The 14,898-nt window shown below is 42.2% G+C and overlaps 1 protein-coding gene across 2 annotated transcripts in view; it reads left to right on the forward strand.

Annotated features, from left to right (window-relative positions):
* Bms1 (BMS1 ribosome biogenesis factor) overlaps nucleotides 1-13,852 on the forward strand; it is a 35,906-nt gene extending 22,054 nt beyond the window's left edge. The window contains exons 14-23 of one of the 2 annotated variants that reach the window (XM_038319596.1): nucleotides 1,916-1,989; nucleotides 2,552-2,728; nucleotides 6,085-6,273; nucleotides 6,350-6,530; nucleotides 6,702-6,760; nucleotides 7,973-8,095; nucleotides 9,217-9,364; nucleotides 9,664-9,839; nucleotides 12,743-12,904; nucleotides 13,355-13,852. In XM_038319596.1, coding sequence (XP_038175524.1) covers nucleotides 1,916-1,989; nucleotides 2,552-2,728; nucleotides 6,085-6,273; nucleotides 6,350-6,530; nucleotides 6,702-6,760; nucleotides 7,973-8,095; nucleotides 9,217-9,364; nucleotides 9,664-9,839; nucleotides 12,743-12,904; nucleotides 13,355-13,585 — 1,520 coding nt within the window. In that variant the 3' untranslated portion in view covers nucleotides 13,586-13,852. Of the gene's footprint in view, nucleotides 1-1,915; nucleotides 1,990-2,551; nucleotides 2,729-6,084; nucleotides 6,274-6,349; nucleotides 6,531-6,701; nucleotides 6,761-7,972; nucleotides 8,096-9,216; nucleotides 9,365-9,663; nucleotides 9,850-9,884; nucleotides 11,232-12,742; nucleotides 12,905-13,354 lie in introns of those variants that run through there. The other variant, XM_038319597.1, reaches the window with a different exon arrangement.
* Nucleotides 13,853-14,898: the final 1,046 nt, after the last annotated feature.

The raw sequence follows: 14,898 nt of genomic DNA on the forward strand, positions 1-14,898 counted from the left end.
GTTCCTTCCTCAGGCACTGCCGGCCCATTTGTTTGTACCTTTAGTCCTGCTCTCTTATTTCCCTGAACTCACTAACACTAAGTATGTTAGGCTGGCTGCCCAGCAAGACCCAGGGATCCTCCTCTCTAACTGGGATTGCTAGACACTTGGCTTTGTTTACGTGAATTCTGGGAAGAGAATGTACGTCTTTGAACTTGCAAGTACAGGGACTTTACCAGCAGCCATTCTTGCTTCATGCTTTCTTTAATGCTATCGTCAGGTTGAAGTTTAGTCCATTGTGAATGCTGTGGGGAACTGACAGATAAAACCCCCACATTTGCTCTATGGGGACTTTAAAGGAAAGTGAGAAACCTCCTCCAGGTTTTGTTATAAATAAATTATATGAATGTGGGTGGGGGTTGTCCTCAACATGTTTGTTTTAGTAAATGTAATAGTCATGGAAAGTTTGAAGTAAAAGGTACATATCAATAGCAGAAGGTTTTAGAAAGGACATATAATACTAAAAGTCTGCTGCACATAAAAGATCGTTAACATTTTGAGATCTTTCCTCCTACTCATAATGGAAAAAGCCTGGAATGCATCTCAGTAATAGAGTTCTCATCTAACATACAAAGGCCTTGAGTTCATTCCCGGTATCCCACCACACACACACGCACACAGAGAGAGAGAGAGAGAGAGAGAGAGAGAGAGAGAGAGAGAGAGAGAGAGAGAGAGAGAGAGAGAGAGAGAGAGAGAGAGAGAGAGAGAGAGAGAGAGAGGATTTTCAGATAACTCTTGGATCACCTTTTGTAGTCCACAATTACCATTTTTATTCTGAAGGTCATTTTGTTCGTGTGCCCATAAGCAGGTGCCTTAGCATCTGTTTTATTGCTTTCATTCAGCGTTGAGTATTATATATAAACTTTGGGCTGGGGTTTAGATTTTATTTAGAAATTTTTGTAAATGTATTCTTAGTTTTCCTTGTATAAATACTTTGCCTCATGTGTGTATGTGCATGTGTGTGCCGGGTGCCCCTGAAGGCCAGAAGTGGGTGTCAGGTGTGCTGGACCCAGTGTTTCAGAAAGCCGTTATGAAAGAAAGCAGTGTTTGCTTGCTGATGTTCCTTTTGTGCCCCTGGTGACATCATAAAGCTCCTACATGGCTAGCATGTGTGTGGAGACAGAAGACAGCCTGTAGGAGCTGGGGGTCCTGGGGACTGATCTCAGGTCTTCAGGCTTACTGGGCTGTGTCACTAGCCCTGTTATATTTTATTGGTTTTTTTTTTAGTGTGTAAATTTCCAACACAGTTCTAGTTATATACTTAAATTTTATTGTTTTTATTTTAAATAAGAGCTTTCTATCTGTTATGTGAATATGTCTTAACAACAGTAAATGTCACCCGTCCCAAGGCATTCTTAACTTGTGTATTTTAGAGAGGACAGCCTGTAACTGAACCCAGAGCTCTACAGTGAGCGAATAGATGAATTAATGAGCTCTTCGTATGAGCTCAACCTTGTGTTGAGCTCCAGTTTTGTTCCAGGTTCTGTGCTTATGTAGTCTTAGCTTTCCCCAGGCACGGTGCCCTCTGTTGTGTTGTCCGCTCTGAGACACTTCACATGGGCTGCCGTCAGGCTGTCCCTTCACTTACTCTTTGACATGCTTTGGAGCTGACCTTCATGGCTGCACTTATGTCTCTTATACAGTGTCTGTTATTTTGACATGAGAGATAGTTCTTCGCTAAGTGAGGTTTAAGTCTCGGATCTGTTTACTTTTCCTAAGCAGATAGTGAGAAAAAAAATTTTTTAAGGCCATGTAAGTTTAAGACTCATGTATAGTGATGGAAATAACAGAGATGAAGTTTGGAATGCAGAGCACAGGGTCGGCCAGGGTGGGCGGTGCTAGTGTCACAGACAGACATGTAAATGTTCTTTTTCAGAGGAGCTTTATGGGGACTTCGAAGACCTAGAAACAGGGGACGTGCACAAGGGAAAACCGGGCCCGGATACTCAGGTATGGCTTTGTAGCTCTGCCAGCTTGATCTGGTCAGTATGTCTTATGGGGTCTGCTTTGGGCAATGTAGATCTTGACTTCCCTGCCAGATCGATAGATAGCTTCCTAGGGAGTGGCAGCAGATGATCAAACAGTTCATTTGTACAGCGTATGGATGCCATCCACTGTCAGGTTCATTTGTACAGCGTATGAATGCTGTCCACTGTCAGGTTCATTTGTACAGCGTATGGATGCTGTCCACTCCTCCTTGCTGTAGTCATCTGTCAAGTTCATGCTTTTTATTTCTTTCTTTTGCCAACATTCAATGATGAAATTTAAAAGCACAATTTAAAAAAAAAAGTTCCTTGTTCTTCCTGATAGTAGTTTGAACAGTGTCTTGGAGCATCTAGCTGGGAGACACTTCTCTCATGCAATTTGCCACACCCAGATCAGCACCAAAGTCTGTTTGGTCATGATAGTCATATCAAAGAATTTGTAAACTCAAACACTATAAAATCTGCTTTGTTTGTTTAAAGAAAATTCTCCCTAAGCTTCTCAATACTTTTTAATCTGGAAATTTAAGAGTGAAGATACAGAAGAAGACATTAAGGAAGAAAATGACCCAAATGAGGAGGAAAGTGCCAAGAAGAAGCACCTGAATAAGAAGAGGAAGTTGAAGGAGCTGTTTGATGCGGAGTACGATGGGGGAGAAAGCACGTATTTCGATGACCTTAAGGGTGAAATGCAGAGACAAGCGCAGGTAAGAAATCGGGCAGTCCTTGACCGCCTGCCGAGGCAGCGCCACCTACTGGCCTGCTCCTCGTTTTCCTTTGCCTTTGAGCCCAGGTTGGAATTGTGTGATGGATTCTTCAGGCCTTGATGGCCTTCTCCTCTCATCAGCACCACTTTGTACCAAGCCCACACACTTGGCAAACGTGATGACTGAGACATGGTCCCTGCTTCCAAGGAACTCATGCCGTTGAGGCAGGATAGAATGGTAGAAAAGTTAAGAAGAGAGGTACTTGTTCTGGATCTAGTTTATATTTTATATGAGAGTCAAAAAATACCAACACAGTTGAAAAATCAGACCCGCCTACAAAGATAACACTTCAAGAATGTTAAAAATCTTCAAACTATATTTTTTTTCAGGCCAGGTTGTTTGTGGCCTTGGATTTAAACGTGTTAGCACTCCTCTCTGAACTCATTTCTAAATCTAAACAGTGCGTCACATAAAACCACCTAAAATTTCATTTACAAAGGAAAATTGTTTTTCTGTTTATGTGCGTGTGAATGCACGCCTCTGAGCATCTGCGTAGCTAAAAGAGGACATCTGCCATGCTCTGTTGCTGTCTACTGTCGTCCTTTGCGACAGATGTGCTGAACCCTGCTGGAGCACTGCTGGTAGCCCCCAAGCCTCCCATTTCCACCTGCCACAGAACTGAGGTTGTAGGCATGCATAGCCATGCCTACTTTTTATGTGTGTTCTGGGGGTCCAAACTAGTTTCTCATGCCTGCACATAGCAAGCACTCTTACCCACTGAGCCATCCCCAGCCCACTATGTAGGCACTTTAAGATGAGTAAGTAAACCAGGTTGTATATATTTTCACTTAAATAAACTTTAGTTTTTAAGCTTGATACCTTGTAAATTACATACTTTGAAAAAAATATAGCTTACAAAGATGCAGAAAGATACCTCTCATTATAAGGACAGCTAAGGAAGAGTCACTCTCAAGAAGTCCACACCCTGACTTGTAGCTGCACACTGCTTGTCTCTCTTATTACCTGGCAAGCTGTAACTTAGCCTCTCTCCAATTGCCCTGAAGTTCCTAAGGGTCTGGTTTACCTGAGTGGAGGTTTCTTAAAAGGAAAGGGTGCTTTTAGTGGTGTTGACTGCATCTCTTGGCACTGACATATTGATGTACATGTTGATGTACAGTACAAGCCTAGGTTCAAGTTCTGGTCACTTAATGCTTTGAACAAGTAGCTGAATGGTTTGTTTGACTTATGTGCACAGAGTTCTTTCTGGGGGAGTTTTGACACATCTTGGTTGTTCAGATGGGTATACATGTCAAGGCAGATGCAGATGGGAGAGGAGTGCATGCAGAGGAGAAGTGGGGGCTCCTGCTTACGGCCATGGTGGGAGGTGATTTCACCAGAAGCAGACACAAGGGACACAAAGCTCTGCTCACAGTTCATGGAGTGTTTGAGTCACACTTTGTTGGTGGCAGCACTGAGAATTCCTTGGAACTTGAAAATGTGGTTGGCAAGCTTTGCTCGTCTAAACCTTCCTCTAGTCAGAGAAAGTGTCTCTGCTGCTCACTTCAGCACATCCTAGGATTGGAAGGGTAGAGATCAGCGTGTGAAGGGTAGAGACTCCAGTGTGAAGAAGTGTCTCCTGGTAGTCATAAGTTAGTAGTTTCCAGTCTGTATTGACTTTTTACCGGAGTGACTAAACAATAGAGAGATAATCTTTGTAGTCTCTAGTTCAAGCCATTTGCAATTTAAAATCTTTTTGTTTTTAAAGTTTATTAAGAATATAGTGTTCTGCCTGCATGTGTGCCTGCAGGCCAGATGAGATCACCAGATCTCATTACAGATGGTTGTGAGCCACCATATGATTTCTGGGAACTGGACTCAATACCTCTGGAAGAGCAGCCAGTGTTCTTACCCACTGAGCCTTCTCTCCAGCCCCAGAATTTAAAACCTTGTGGGAGGTTATACAGAACTTCGTGTTTTCCTGAGTGATGTGGGGCCTAGGGAAGGTTTTGGGCAGAAAAAGACAGTCATGATCTCTCCCTTTTGAAAGGACGCTGGGATTAAGGTAGCTCAGTTTGGGTGGAGATGGTAGTATAGGTGAGGTCTAGATGTAATTTTTTCCAAAGGATGGATCGGTAGGTTTTCTGGTGACTATATGTAGGGGTAGAGAGCGAGTGGAAGCTCACCTGGGAGTTCCTGAAAGGGTCAGTGTTCATGGTAGGGTAGGAAGCCGCTAGGTAGTGTAGCTTTGATAGCTGGTTAGGTTAGTGATGATACTCAGACAAACAGTGTTAAGTTCAGTCAGGGCCTTGACGCGCAGGACTCAGGCTCCTTCAAGCCATAAGGTAGCTCGGAAAATTAGCACAGTTGAGTCAGAGAGATGGGGCATAGGGTGAAGAGTGGCCAAGAGACGGAAATTTCAAAGAGCAGGTGTGCCAGAAGCCAACAGTATATGCAGAATATACTTCAGTTCTCATTGCTAGAGGTGGAACAACCACTGGATAGCATGGCAAAGGTCTGTGGTGACAGGCAAATGCTTTCAAACATGGTAGGTGAAGGCGGCTACAGGACAAGCAGCTGCTGGTCTGGAGACTGACTCAGAGGAAACGTGGAATTTTGTTCAAAGTGAAGCAAAGAAATGGAGCAATAGTTGGTGGAGAAAGAGGACTCAAAGGATTTTGAAAAAATGAGAAAAGTAATAGAAGGAAGATCTTTTGGGAGTCGAAAGTTTGCCCTTGACTAGAGATGTGATTTAATAATCTGTAGACTGTTGCCTCCTGTGCTGCCGGGTCACAGCCACCTGCCAAAACAAGTGCAGTGTGCAGCCTTAACAGGCCATGCACTCAGAAGACTGAGGCTAGCCTGGATTACACAGATCTTGTTTCCAAAAAAAAAAAAAAAAAATTCTTTTGCCAAGTTGTTACTTGTCCTTATCCCACAGTGCAAAGTCGTAATAAAAGCCTGTGTGGGTACAAACACCAGAACACAGCTGCCTGGAAGCAGAAACAGCTAGAGTGAGGATAAGGGAGGATGGATTGGCTGTCCTAAAACTGATGATGAGCAAAGTTCTATAAAATGATTGGCAGAGAGCCGGGAGAGTTAGAGTATAGCCCAGCACCATTTGCTGAGCACCGTTCAGCGACCCTTTTGGCGTTAGTGGCTGTGACTTGGAGCAACAGAAAATACAGTTGGTAAATATCTTAGAGTTGAACAGAATATGGCTTTTTATTACAATAAAAACTTAAATTGTTGTGTCCATGATTCCTTTGTATTTTAAAAATTTAATCTTAATGTTGACTAAGAATACTGGTGGTGTGGGTTCATTGCGCTTCTGTTCTGGTCCCTTTTCTCATCTGTAGCTTAACCATGCTGAATTTGAAGACCAAGAAGATGAAACTAGAGTTCAGTATGAGGGTTTTCGACCTGGAATGTATGTTCGAATTGAGATTGAAAACATCCCCTGTGAATTCGTGCAGAACTTCGACCCACACTACCCAATTATTCTGGGTGGTTTGGGCAATAGTGAGGGCACTGTGGGATATGTGCAGGTAGGTGCTCTTTGCTGCAGGCTTGGAGACAGGTTATTTGGATGTACACTGTTTTATTGAATGTTTATGTCTCTAGATGCGCCTCAAGAAACATCGCTGGTATAAGAAAATCCTCAAGTCTCGAGATCCAATTATTTTTTCTGTAGGATGGAGGAGGTTTCAGACAATCCCACTGTACTATATTGAAGACCACAATGGCAGACAGAGGCTTCTAAAATACACCCCACAGCACATGCATTGCGGAGCAACTTTCTGGGGTAAATTGTGATTATAATAATAGAAGATGAGTTTATGCCATTTAGGGTTATATCGCTGTAGTTTGTTCTCTGCTTGTCACGAAAGCCCAACTTCAGAGATTTGTTTATTTGAGAAAAGGGGTTGGAGTAAAATGTGTGGTCTGTTATATTTTCTTTTCTGTTTTCTTTAAGGTCCCATAACCCCACAAGGAACTGGATTTTTGGCAATACAGTCTGTCAGTGGTGCGATGGTAAATATCAGAGATGCATTCTTCATCAGTCAGTCAAATGAACTAGACACTATAAACTGAATTCATGAAGCTAAGTTGAAAATCAGCCACTTTTGATATGTTTCTCCTTGCCCTGCATCTTCTGCAGCCTTTGTCCTCCCTCCCTCTTTCTCCTTCTTTTCTTATTTCCCTCCCTCCCTCCCTCCCTCCCTCCCTCCCTCCCTCCCTTCCTCCCTTCCTTCCTCCCCACTTTTCTTTCTAAGAAGGTCTTGATGTGTAGCCCAGACTGGCCTAGAACTCAGAATTTTCCCGCCTCAGCCATCTGAATGTCGGAATTCCTGGTGTGAATTGCCCTGCCTGGCTTTCCTAAGTAGAGTGTGTGAGTCATGAGAGAGGGAGAATTATAATGGCACTGACGTCACTGTATATTTTAGTGCCTTGTTTGGGCTTACTTAAAAAGTCTGTAATCGGCCGGGCGGCGGTGGCGCACGCCTTTAATCCCAGCACTCGGGAGGCAGAGGCAGGCGGATCTCTGTGAGTTCGAGACCAGCCTGGTCTACAAGAGCTAGTTCCAGGACAGGCTCCAAAGCTACAGAGAAACCCTGTCTCGAAAAACCAAAAAAAAAAAAAAAAAAAAAAAAAAAGTCTGTAATCGTGTTCACTAGATATTAATTATTACAGCACGTTTTATGAAGCCATTGTAACCCTTTAGGCATGGTGCTGTCCCTTAGTAGTGATGTGGACAAACTGTTCACAGTTGTCTTTGACTGGGCAGAAATCAAGCTTCATTTATTGGCTCTACATAACATATAAGAAAAAAGAATAGTAAATAGGCAGTCTACCTAGAGGTCCAAAATCTCATTTTTAAATGTTGCAACTGAATTTGCCTTTTCCTTTGATTCTGAGCTGATTGTTGTTGTGAAACTGTTTCTATGAAATCACTCTCAGGAGCAGATTCAAGTGAGCAGCAGTGACTTAGCATCCTTAAAATCCTGGTTTACAGCCAGGGAGGTGGAGGCAGCATTCTAGGACATCCTGTGCCAGAGTTGGTGAGCCCAGGCTGCATTAGACTGTTTCTACAGCAAACAAAACTACAAATAAGTACCTAGTACGAAAAGAAATGAAATTCTGTCTTTTGTAGCTGTTTATGTGAATGAAAATATGGTATTATTACATCAGAGAATTGTAAATTTTTTTATATTATTCTTATTTTCAAATTTTTGTTGTTTTTAGCCTGACTTTCGGATTGCTGCGACTGGAGTTGTCCTTGACCTGGATAAATCCATAAAAATTGTGAAGAAATTAAAGCTAACTGGTTTTCCTTTTAAAATATTCAAGAATACTTCATTTATTAAGGTCTGTATATCCATATATTCCTATGTTATAAGTTATATATTGTTAAAGAAAGAGTAGAATGTTCTTTTATTACCTAGAATATTTAGAGCTAGCAGTATTTCCAATGTGGTTTTTCTTCTCAGGTTTTGAGATAATTTTATGTTTGTAATGGGCTATCTTTGGGCTAGAAACTGAAGTCTAACTACAAGTTCATCTGTGGGTCATACACATCATCCACAAGCATGAAGGTCCTGTTAGACAGTGTCTAGATGTGCGTTTGTTTTGACTGGTAGTCATGAAGTGGGGTTAGATAGCAGATTTTCCTGTACTTTAAAGTGTAAGTTTAGAGTTTTTAGGAAAGTGTTTGAAATCTTGACTTTTGGTATTTTTTTTATTTTTATTGATTTGTACTGCACTTAAAGTCAGAAATACTTAGTAACTATAACTGTGAGATTATCCCAGAACCAACAGACTCATCCATTGGGTTTTATTACTTTAAAGCTGCGTTAGTGAGGGGAAAGAAAATATTACATTTGTCTTGATTGTTGAGTAGAAAGTACAAAGCAGTTTGTAGCAAACGGCAAGATTTCAGCAGACTGCACTTAGCTTCACAGAGTCAGAGAGGGCAGGGGGAAGTTTCATTTGGAATAAGATGGTGAGGGCAGGCGGTGGAGCTCAGTGCTTGTACAGAGGAGGTACTTAGCGGTAGAGTGCCTGTGAAGCCTAGAGTTGGTTCTCAGCCTGCACAGAAGAGGCTGACAGGCTGTCTAGGCCAGTTCACACCCACACATACCGCTTTGCTCTTGTAGAGTTCATTTCTGTGAAAATAAAGTTGAGTAACATACTTTTTGATATTAGTAATTTCACGTTTAGTGGATTGGTTTTTGCTTTTTAACCAGTGATATAAATGGTAATGTATATATGTGAGTGTTTTTATTTTGTTGCATTTAGGGAATGTTTAAAATAAATAAATAAATAAATAATAAACAAATAAATAAATAATAAATAAATAAATAAATAAAGTTGAGTAACATACTTTTTGATATTAGTAATTTCACGTTTAGTGGATTGGTTTTTGCTTTTTAACCAGTGATATAAATGGTAATGTATATATGTGAGTGTTTTTATTTTGTTGCATTTAGGGAATGTTTAACTCTGCCTTGGAAGTAGCCAAATTTGAAGGTGCTGTCATTCGAACTGTCAGTGGAATAAGGGGACAAATCAAGAAAGCGCTCCGGGCTCCAGAAGGAGCGTTCCGGGCCAGCTTTGAGGACAAGTTGTTAATGAGTGGTAAGACTCCTTTGTGGTTTGCAGAGGACACTGCTGTTTGTTACTGGTTTGTTACTGACTCTCGCTGGTATTGATTAGAAGGCGTTTTGATCTCCAGGCCTGTTCAGTTGGAGTACCCACACTGTGTTTGTACTTGTTGGTCTCACACCCACAGCCTTGTGATTGTTAGCAGGAGTTTAATTGGCTAAGTTCTTTTTCCAAATACCGTTCAATCAGGTAGAGATGTTGGGACAACTTGGGGTGTGCACATGTATGTGTATCACTCGAGATGGATACAGACCTTTGGAAACTTCTTCTAGATATTGTTTTCATGCGGACTTGGTATCCTGTCTCCATCCCGGCCTTCTATAACCCTGTAACATCTTTGCTGAAACCCGTGGGTGAGAAAGACACCTGGTCAGGGATGCGGACAACATATCAGCTGAGGCTTGCCCATGGCATCAAACTGAAGCCAAACAAGGACTCACTCTATAAGGTAAGGAAGGGTCTGTGTGTCTGTGTTTCTATAAGGTAAGGAAGGGTCTGTGTGTCTGTGTGTCTGTGTGTCTGTGTTTCTAGCAGCATCACTCGGGCTTTATTTGTACTATTTTTAGTTTTTATGGCACCAGAGATCAAACCAAATACCAACCCTGTAATGTCCCATTTATATGACTTGTATTTTCAATTATAAAGTCAGGTGCTAAGTCTGATTTGAACAATAATATATTTGTTTGCTGTTTTGGGGGAAGAACACAGAAAAATGATGCCGGTGGTTTTCTCAGAATTGGAAATGAAATTAGAATATTTTGTAAAATCATAGTGTTCTATTTGAGAATTACCAATGACATTGTGAGATGCATGTGGATTTGGTAAGGTGCTTACTTACCATGGGTGAAGCAGATGAACATTTCTACCATTTCATCCCCTTGCTCAAATACTTTACAAAAATCCCAAACATGAAACATTTGTATGAACCATGGTTCTTGTGTGTATCAGATCTCTTCTGCTCTGGGCATTGTCACACTGGCCCCGCATTTCTGTCATTTTGTATTTTCTCACCTCTGTCTCCCTGTTCTCATCACTCATTTTGTTTCCTTAGAAGAGATGCTTGCTCAGGTGTTTGCCCATTGTTTTAGATAGGTTGTTTTGGAGGAACTTCTGGGGGTTGGGGGCGGGGCCTTCACCCATTGACACTGTTATCATTGTTAGACTGAACTGGTTCCCGGCCCTGCTTATTTGTTTTGTGTGATTTGCTGTGAGAGCCCTTTTTAAAGCCCTGGTCCTAACCCCTTTCAGGTAGGCAGCTCACAAATATTCTTTTCCTGTTTAGCGTTTGCTTTTACATTTTGTAGATTGTTCTGTGGTGCAGTGCAGAAGCTTTTTACTTTAATGTCATTTCCCTTTGGGGTTTTGTTTCTTTCTGGTGTGACACCCAGAAAAAAATCTAGGCAATTTTTTCCTGGAAAACATTTAGGGTTTGGGTCTAATGCTGAGCCATTTTGAGTTTATTTAGCTGTAGGTTTAAGAACTTACTTCTATACTTTAAGTGAGATACAGTTTTCACATTTCTTGACAAGGTTATCTTGTATCCTTGCTTGCCTTTGCATAGTTGACCACATGGATCTGGAGTCATTTCTGTGCTCTCCCTTCCATACTAATAGTCTGTTTCTATTTTCATTACTATAGCCTAGTAATACAAGTTTCTAAAGACTTTAATATATTCTTTGGCAATGCATGTGCATTTATATTACATAATATAATATAATTATATATGTGAGTATATGCTGTAGTTAGAATTTCCTTTGGTCTGCTCCCAGCTCCCGAAGACTTATTATTAGTAATGAAAGCTCAACCTTAGCTTAGACTTGTCCCACTAGCCCTTTTTTAAAAAAATATTTATTTATTTATTTATTGTGTATACAACATTCCTTCCATGCATGTTGGCATGCCAGAAGAGGGCACCAGATCTCATTACAGATGGTTGTGAGCCACCATGTGGTTGCTGGGAATTTGAACTCAGGACCCCTGGAAGATCAGTCAGTGCTCTTAACCTCTGAGCCATCTCTCCAGCCCCCACCCCCAACACTAGCTCTTTTAAATTAATTTTGCCTGTTTCTAGTCATCAGCGTTTTGCCGCAGTGATTTTTACCTTTCACTCTGTATGTCCTCCTTTCCTGTTTTCTCTGTGCCTGACTGGATGGACCCTGGTGTCTCCCTGGTGTCTCGCTTCCTTTCTTCCCTGAGCCTAAATTCCTCCTACTTACTTTTCCTGCCCAGAAGTCACACTTAACCTTCTCTCTCACTGTAGTCTATGCAGCTTTTTATTATACCAATCAGGTGCCTTAGGCAGGCAAGATAAGACAGCAACACATCTTTACATAGTTAAATATTCCGCAACATAAATGCAACACATCTTTGCATAGTTAAATATTCCACAACAGTATGCGTATATGTATATGTGTATGTCTTGATCATATCCATCCACAGATACCCCTGGACCTCTTCCTCCTAGCTCCCCCCCACACCTTCACGTCCTCTTCTTTATTTTTAAAGAACAGCCTACTGAATCCATGTGGGTCTATGCAGTCGGCTGTCCTCTGCCATTGACTGAACCCCCAAAACAACTACTTTCTCTCTCTAGTAGCCACCAAATGTCAGTAGCTCCTCAGCTACAGGTGGGGCCTCTTATCCCATCCTATCCTGTTTACCCCTTTTTGGAGAAGGCTTATCCAAGTTCTTTAAATCTGAAAGTTTGAGTTCTTTAACCAGGGTTCTGAAAGACACTGTGGGTGATGTCTTAAAGAAATAGAAGCCCAGCAGAGATGTTCCCTGCACACTGCCTCTCACCTTTGGCGTGACTCCTGCAGAACTGTTTACAGTAATCTCTGGAGTGGTTAAATATCCAGGTCAGACTATTTCATTTGAGCATAGAATTCAGTGTCTAGATTGTGCCTGCCGTCCTTCTATCAGAATTAAGTTCAACTTTGACTGCTGAGGAAGAGAAGTTGACAGTCGCAATGAGAATCTAGACTATCCTTGTTATGCTAGAAGAGAACCACCCCAGATTCCCAAAGAGAAAACCCAAGTTCTCTGCTGAGATACTTTGAATCTCTTATGTTCTGTTGAAGACCCGAAGCTCTGCTCTGTTCAAGTAGGCCTGTTGGCTTTTCAGGAGACCTGTGGCTGTGATGTGTGTACTCTTTGTTTTGCCTAGCTGTGTAGATGCCCGTTGAAGCTGTCCACATTGGATGGGTGATTGAATCCTGATTTCTGGTAGTCAGCAGATGGTAATGTGGCTAATTTGTAAAAAAGGCAGTCCATGAAAATATCTTAGATACAGTTTTAAGTACATATAAGTTATACTTTAATATAGTCTCTGTTTTATTTTTTCCTTTTCAGCCAATCCTGAGACAAAAGAAACATTTTAATTCACTGCACATTCCAAAAGCCTTGCAGAAGGCTCTGCCATTTAAGAACAAGCCCAAGATCCAAGCAAAGGCAGGCAAAGTGCCAAGGGACAAGCAGAGACCGGCTGTCATACGTGAGCCTCACGAGAGGAAGGTACTGTCAGAGTGACTTACTTCTCATTGTGCTTGGACGTGAAAGCAGTGCTTTCGGCAGCACGCTTGTCATTTCCACTGTGTTCTGAGTCTTCACTGGGAAAGCGTAAGGGCCAGACTGGTGCAAGGCCCCTGAACTGGAAATTGGGGAAAACCCAGAGGCTGTTTGACATCCTTGGTTAGTCATAGTCCACCTGTATTTGAATAGGGACACCTGTTGGTGAACCACTCAGCAGTTAGCTGCATATGATTCCACACAGTGGTAAATGTGGATTGTTTTATCAAATGCATACAAACCTACATCCCTATGCAAGTCATGATGAATTTTCACTCAGTTTCCATTTGGGATTGAATCTCATTTGATACCAGCAGTCGGTGTGGTGAGGTCCTGATCATGTAGGCAACAGGCAGGCTTGGGCTGGCTTGTGCTCACTGTCTTTTGTCTTGTTAGGTCCTGGCTCTGCTAGGTGCTCTGAGCACAGTACACAACCAGAAAATGAAAAACGCCAAAGAACAGAGAAGCTTGCACAACAAGGAGCACGTGAAGATGAAGCAGAAGGAGGAAGAGGAAAAGCTGAGGCGGCTGAAGGACCTGAGGAAGAAGTTCTTCTCGATCCAGGGTCAGAAGGAGAAACGGAGTCAGAAGTCCAGTCTGAAAGGAGCTAGAGCTAAGGAGAGCTGAAGTGTCTCCAGAACGGAGGGGCCGTCCTCTGGAGCGGCAGCCATGGCGACTTCAGTGCTTAGGACACATCAGGTGCCAGCCCGAGGACTGGGATGTGTCCTCCAGACTCTGCCTTGAGGAGGAACTGTAGAACCTGCTGGTGGGTGTGTGCTTGTTCCCCGTGTCCAGTGAGACGGGACCACGGCAGGGGAACCGAGAGCTTGTGAATGCTTCTCCCTGTCTCGGTTTATTTTGTGATATAAAAGTATTAAACTATTTTCCCATTAACTCTGGCCAAGTGATTTATTCGAAGACAGTACATGACAGTTTGCTATAAATAACTGAGAAATAACTGCTTACTCTGCTGTCTGCATGAAGGTCCCAGGGGGAAAATAGTAACTCAAGCTTTTGGATTCTGTGTGAAAAGTGCATTGTTCTAAGCAATCTTTTCTTAATTTTTTTTTTGACTGTGGATCTCAGCATCTGTTTCTGTCGGTTGCTGGACGATACCTTTCTGATGACAATTGGGTTAGGCACATGAGATACCCTGTTCAGACTATGTATCGGCTATTGCTATGTGTCTTAGCTAGGGTCATCCTTGTAGATTCCTGGGAGATCCCTTGTGCAAGGTTTTTACCTGAGCCCAAGATGCCACCCCCTTTCCAGTAGTCTCTTTCAGTATTCTTCCCCTCCACCCCCGCCCCCGCAACCTGCTTGCTCATGTTCCCACCCCCACCAGCCCTCAGTCCTCTCATGAAATCTCTTCTGTTTCCCATTCCCAGGGAGTTCTGGGTTTCCTCCCATGAGCCCTCGTTACCTAGTCTCTCTGGGTCTATGGATTGTAGCATAGTCATCCTTTATTTTACAGCTAGTATCCACTTAGGAGTGAGTACATACCATGTTTTCTAGTTCCATCCATTTGCCTTCAGATTTCCTGGTCTTTGTTTTTAACAGCTTAGTAATACTCCGTGTGTGAATGTACCACATTTTCCTTATCCATTCCTTGGTTGAGGGACATCTAGGTGTTTCCAGGTTCTGGCTATTATAAATAAAGCTGCTATAAACATAGATGAGCAAGTATCCTCATGGTATGATTGGGCATTCTTTGGGTATATGCCCAAGAGTGCACGTTGGTACTCTCACCAGCAATGGAGGAGTGTTCCTCTTGCTTCCCATCCCCTCCAGCGTGAGCTGTCACTTCTGTTTTTGATCTTAGCCATTCTGATAGCTGTAAGATGGAATCTCAGAGTTGTTTGATTTTCATTTTACTGATGCTAAGGATGTTGAACATCTTAAATGTTTCTTGGTCATTTGAGAGTCTTCTATTGAGAATT

This window comes from Arvicola amphibius, chromosome 2 (assembly GCF_903992535.2).
Source record: "Arvicola amphibius chromosome 2, mArvAmp1.2, whole genome shotgun sequence".
Lineage (NCBI taxonomy): Eukaryota > Metazoa > Chordata > Mammalia > Rodentia > Cricetidae > Arvicola > Arvicola amphibius.